General features: G+C 38.2%; 1 protein-coding gene across 1 annotated transcript in view; it reads left to right on the top strand.

Annotated features, from left to right (window-relative positions):
- Nucleotides 1-443: 443 nt before the first annotated feature.
- ZNF76 (zinc finger protein 76) overlaps nt 444-6204 on the top strand; it is a 20550-nt gene continuing 14789 nt past the window's right edge. The window contains 1 exon segment of the mRNA XM_006882054.1: nt 444-516. Coding sequence (XP_006882116.1) covers nt 444-516 — 73 coding nt within the window.

The raw sequence follows: 6204 nt of genomic DNA, 5'->3' as shown, positions 1-6204 counted from the left end.
GATGCCTCTAGTATACTCAAGTCAGGATAGTCCATCAAAGGTAGGTCATGCTCATGGCCTCTGGTTCTTCCAGTCTTTTCCCATATCTCACCTGCCTTTGATGGGTACTCCCTTCTAAGGAGAGCAAGTTTAAAACTGGGATTTTACTCCTTTACAACCACTTTTGCTGGCATAGCTCTTGAATTCTTTAATGTGAATTTTTTAAAATCTTTTTCATAAATACCAACGTAGTTCTCTGTTTTGAAGAATTCTTCCCTTTTTCTTCTTGGCTGACTTTATGCACTCCTTGCTTTGTATTCTTATAACTTGAGGAAGTTATAATGTGGCACTGTCTTTTTTCCCCCTCAGATTTGTGACCTAGAAGGAAATCTTGGATTTCATCTGTGCTCTGAGTGCTGGCCAGAATCCAGCTTCATGTCTGCGTGCACGAGCAGCAGTTTGCCATGGAGAGCTTGGGGTTGCAGGCGGTGACGCTCAGTGATGGGACGACAACCTACATCCAGCAAACCATCAAAGGTAGGGTGCTTCCAGGGACCTGGGAACTCTGCCCACCAGCCTCTGGAGGGGGTGCCCCCTCAGTATGTCAGCTCCACTCTACCCTCCTGCCCACCTGCCTCTTACCCACTGTAACTTGGCTGAGCTTGAATGTGATGCTTAATTAATAGGGAATCTTTTAACATAGAATACCATCCAGGTAAGCTAGAAAATCAGATATTCACAACCATTGAACCATGGCCTCTCAAAGGCAGCATTCCTTATATGTAGCAAATAGTTACTATTTCTGGGATGAATAAGCCTAGTGCTAGTTATGACTTCCTGCTCTCTAAGTATTCCCTTGGAAGTACAGTTTCTCTATTTTCTAGAAGAAGTTCATCATAATTTAAGATTAAATATCAGATAGTGTCTACCGGGTATCTTCTGTGTGCAAAAAAGTGTTTTAGATGGTGACATCCAAATAAAGCTCTCATGCCTTAATCCCCACCAGGTTGCCAGTTTTACCAACTAGAAGTACAGAGTGTATGAGTTATATGTGAATTTCAGATAGACAATAATTTTTTAGTAAAAAAAGTGTTCTATACATTGCATACAATGTTGTTAGTTGCCATCAAGTTACCTCCAATCTTGATGATCTTATGCACAACAGAACAAGACTTTGACTAATTCTCCACATCTTTGTAATTGTCAATGTCTGTTAGACACCTTTACATGGCTAAATATAGAATAAAATAAGAAATAGTAACTTACTACTAAAAAGACATTCACTGTTTATCTGTAATTCATTATTTCATTGAGTATCTTCTATTTTTTCTGGCACTCCTGTAACCCCTACTCTGAAAGAACTTTTAATCATTGGAGTCAGTGCAGAGAGTGTTGGTGAAGGGATCCTCAAGCCAGAGATCCTTGCCTCACAGAAGGCTCCTCTTCTGTCTCCTCTCCTGCTTATATGCTTCATCAAATACTGTCTTGTTATTGTGTATCATTGAACCCATCCTCAGACCCATGACTCATAACTCAGAGTGACCCTGTGTGATAGAGTAGAACTGCCTCCAAGCTGGCAGTGAATAAGGGTGACAGAAGAATTGATGCCTGTATACTGCAGTGTTGGAGAAGCGTACTGAATATCCCACGGACTACCAAAAGAACAAACAGATGTCTTAGAAAAGGTGCAGCCAAAGTTCTCCTTGGAGGCAAAGATGAAGCTTCATCTCATATGCTTTGGGCATATGGCTCAAAGAGGTTATTTCTCAAAGAGCGATATCATGCTTGGAAAGGTAGAAGGACAGTGAAGAATACCCTCAAACAGGTCAGTTGACACACTGACTGTAGCAGTGGGCTTGAGTGTGTCATGTCAGAGTTTGTGAGGATGGCACAGGATGGAACACTTCAGATCTTTTGTTCATAGAGTTGTACTTGACAACGCCTAGCAGTCTTTAACAAAGAGCAGATCACTAAGTCTTTTCTGCCGTGGAGGAGGAGCTGGTGGGTTCAAACCAGTTATCCAGGTGGCATTCAAGCATTTAACCATTTCATCACCAGGGCTTTTTAACATTGCTTAAGTCATATTCTTTATTTTTCCTTTCTGGAGTTCATAACTGTTCCCATCCCTATGATTGCCTTTCTTGTAACCTCACTGCTATATGGATTTCTGTTCCAAGTATACAGGTGAGTTGTTTATTAATTTTATTTGCATCTTGACAATGACTAGAGATCCTTCAGTTTTGTCAGTAAGCTTTTTCCATGACAGTGTGTGTGAATGAGTTCCTTTTAGAAAGGTTTCATCAAGAGCTGCCTATGCTGTGTGGCTGAGGTCATCTCTGATAATGGAATTTTTCTAGAATACTTTTGTTGTTGGTTATGGTGGTATTTTGAGAGGTTGGGTTTTTTGCTTGTTTGGATGTGGTTTATTTGTTTTTTGCAAATGTACTCATTCAATGTGGGCTGTCATAAAGACAGAAAGTGCAGGGAATTCTTTTCTCTTTTTTTAATATTGTTTTGTATACAGTCATTCTTATGCATTGTTTCTTTCACTTACATGGTATTTTATACAGTCATTCCCTTTTATATGGTCATTCACTTTTATACATTCATTCATATACATTGCTTAATTCATATATATTTTGTTTTATATAGTCATTTCTATACATTGTGTTTTATATACTTAATTACTATTGATCTGTTATTTTTTTCACTTTGTCTCATCAAACTCCCCCCTTGCGCCTTTTCTTTGCCTTCACACACTCACTGTTGTTATTTGGTGCCATTGTGTCAAGTATGGCTCAGAATGATTCTGTGAACAACAAATCTGAACCCTGTCCTATCCTGTTCCATCCTTATCATCTTTGATACATTGAGCCCGTTGTTGGAGTTACTTTGTCCATCCATCTCGTTATGATTATTCCTTTCTTTCACCACCGTTTCACCTTTCCAAGCATGATGTCCATTTCCAAGAACTAGCCTGTCCTAACAGCATGTCCAAAGTATGTGAGACAAAGCTTCATCCTCTTTGCCTCTAGGGAGCACTCTGAATGTATTTTTCCAAGTTATATCTGTTTGTTCTTTTGATAGTCCATAAGGTATTCAGAATTCCTCTCCAGCACCACAGCTCAAAGGCATTTATTCTTCTTCTGTTATATTTATTTATTGTCCAGCTCTCGGATGCTTAGCAAGTAGTTGAAAAGACCACATGGCCTAAATAAAGCACCTTACTCTCAGAATGACATAATGGCTTCTCAGTAATTTAGAGAGGTTCCTGACTGCAGTTTTCCCCAGTACATTGTATCTCCTATCTCCTGACAGATGTCACTGAGGATGTTGATGGTGAATCTAAGTAAGTTGAAATCATACACAACTGCAATCTTTTCTCCATCTATCATGATATTTCCTATTGATCCAGTGGTGAGAATTTTTGTCTAGGTATTGAGATGTAATCCATATTTGAGTCTGTAGTCTTTTTGTTTGTGTGGTTGGTTGCTGTAGTCTTTGACCTTCTGCACCAAGAGTTTCAAGTCCTTCTCACTTTCAACAAATAAGATTGTGTCATCTGCATAATGGAGGTTATTGATTTTGTCCGATCATGATAGGAATCCACCCACTAATCTCTTCACGTTTATTTATTTTTGTCATAAATTTGTATATAACAAAATTTTGGCCAGTTCAGCAGTATTTACATGTACAGTATATTGTCACTGTGCGATCATCACTACAGTCCTTTTCCAGATGATTCCACCACCACTAACAGAAATTGCACCTAAGTAATGACTTCCCCCTTCCTACTCTCTTCTAATTAACTTTGATTTCTATATATTTGCCTACTTCAGGTGTTATCATATATTTGTCTTTTTATAACTGACTGACTTTACAAAACGTTTTCAAGGTGTATTATTTTTTCTTATGACTAAGTGATATTATAGTTATATATACACCCATACACATTGTTTTTGTCCATGTACATTTATGTTTCCACCTGTTATCTACTGGCATTAATGAACATTGATATACAGATTTCTGTTTGTGCCCCTGCTTTCAGGTCTTTTGTCTGTATTCCTAAAATTGGAATGCTGGGTCATATGGTGGTGGTAGTGGTGGTTGTCAGGTGCCATTGAGTTGACTGTGACTCAAAGCAACCCTGTGAACAATAGGTCTGAACCCTGTCCTCTGCCAGCCTCACCATCTCTGATATATTTGAGCTCATTGTAAGTCATTATGTCACTCCGTCGTGCTGAAGGTTTTCCTTCTATTTTCAGATGCATAGCAAGTAATTGAAAAGACCCTGGCTAAGATCAGGTGCACCTTAGCTGACATCACTGTTCTTTATCACTTTGGAGAGGGTCATATAGTTGTTGTTGTTGTTGTTGTTGTCGTCGTCATTGATTGCCATAAAGTCAAGCACAACTCATAGTGACCCTATGAACAAAAGGCCTGAAGCCTTTCTATAACTATCATCATTTATCAAAGTTCATAGAGTTCCCAGAGGTGGTGGTTTAGGAAGTGGATGCCATTCCTGCTTCCAAGGTCATATAGTAGCCCTGTATAAATTTTTTTAGGCTCCAGAATATTCTTCCTTTCTTTTTTAACTTTTTACTCTGATTTAAATAATTATAAAGCAAATTGGCTTTCCATTCAATCTTCATACAGATTTTGTTTTATGACATTAATTGTTGTGTTGTTATTGTTGTTAGGTACAGTTGAGTCAAGTACGACTCACAGCAACCCTATGAACAAAAGATCTGAACCCTGTTCTATCCTGTGCCATCCTCACACTTCCCAGCATACAAGAGCCCATCAAATAATATGTATGCACATATGTGTGTATATATCTATATGTATATACATATATAGATATATAGAGAGGTTTTGAGACAAAAAAAGCAGAACGTGAAAACTGAACTGAAAGCGTGTGCTCTGATTACTTGAATCTGGTCTCCTCGGCACCTGCGTTATTAAGAACTGAATATTTTTCCACTTGAATTTAGTGCTATTAGAAATTTAATATATGTGTTTTATTTATTTGATTTTTTTTTTGCATGACTGATGCAAGGTTTGACATTTTCACTCCATAAAAACTGGAAAAAAAAAAACAAGAGCCCATTGCGACAGTCGCCATATCAGACCACGTGGTTGAGGATCTTCCTCTCCTTTGCTGACCTTCCACTTTTCCCAGCATCATGTCCTTCTCCGGGGAATAGCCCCTCCTAGCAATATGCCCAAAGTATGTGAGCCAAAGCCTTATCATTCTTGTCTCCAAAGAGCACTCTGGCTGCACCCTCTCCAAGGTGTACCTGTTTGTTCTCTTGGCCATCTGTGGGATGTTCAGTGTTCTTCTCCAACACCACAGCTCAAAGCCATCAATTATTCTTCTGTCATCCTTATTCATTGTCCAGCTCTCAGATGCATAGCAAGTGATTGAAAAGACTACTGCCTGAATCAGATACACCTTAGTCCTCAAATTGACATCATTACTCCTCAAGAAATGAGGTTAGAAATAGAGTGATTGAATTTTGTGTGTACAATGATTTATTCATTGCAAATACCTTTTTTTAAAAGACACAAATGACGACTTTACATGTAGGTCTCTTCTGGTAGGCTGCATAGAAATTAGGTTGACTACATTTGTGGAAGAAATCTTTGGAGAAGCTCAATATCAGCAGTCAAAACTAGGCCAGTGGTGGACTGTCGGTCACCTCATCAGTTACTCATATGCAAGTTCAAATTGAGGCCAAAGAAAATGAAAATAAGTCCATCGGAACCAAAATACAATCTTGAGTCAATTCCATCTGAATTTCAAGCTCATTTTAAGAATGAATTTGAGGCATTGAAGACCAGAAGAGTTGTGGGATGATAACAAGGATATCATCCATGAAGAAAGCAAAAGGCCATTACAAAAACAGAGGAGAAAGAAAAAATCAAAATGGATGTTAGAAGAAACTCTAAAAATTGCACTGGAGCATTAAAAAACCAAAACAAAAGGAAAGCATGCCCAAGTAAAAGAACTGAACAGAAGAATTCCAATGGCAGCTCAAGAAGACACAGCAAAGTATTGTAATGGAAAGTGCTGTGAACTGGAATTGGAGAATAAAAAGGGAAAAACTTCCTCTGCATTTCTCAAGCTGAGAGAACTGAAAAACAAATTTATTTTTTTTTATTTAAATTTATTATTAATTTCAGTAAAAATTTACAGAGGCTTTGGATTTCCATTCATTCATT

The sequence above is a fragment of the Elephantulus edwardii genome, unplaced genomic scaffold, assembly GCF_000299155.1.
Source record: "Elephantulus edwardii isolate Elephantulus edwardi_28Jun2011 unplaced genomic scaffold, EleEdw1.0 scaffold00017, whole genome shotgun sequence".
NCBI classification, from domain to species: Eukaryota; Metazoa; Chordata; class Mammalia; order Macroscelidea; family Macroscelididae; genus Elephantulus; species Elephantulus edwardii.
This window is presented reverse-complemented; position numbering and strand designations above follow the sequence as displayed.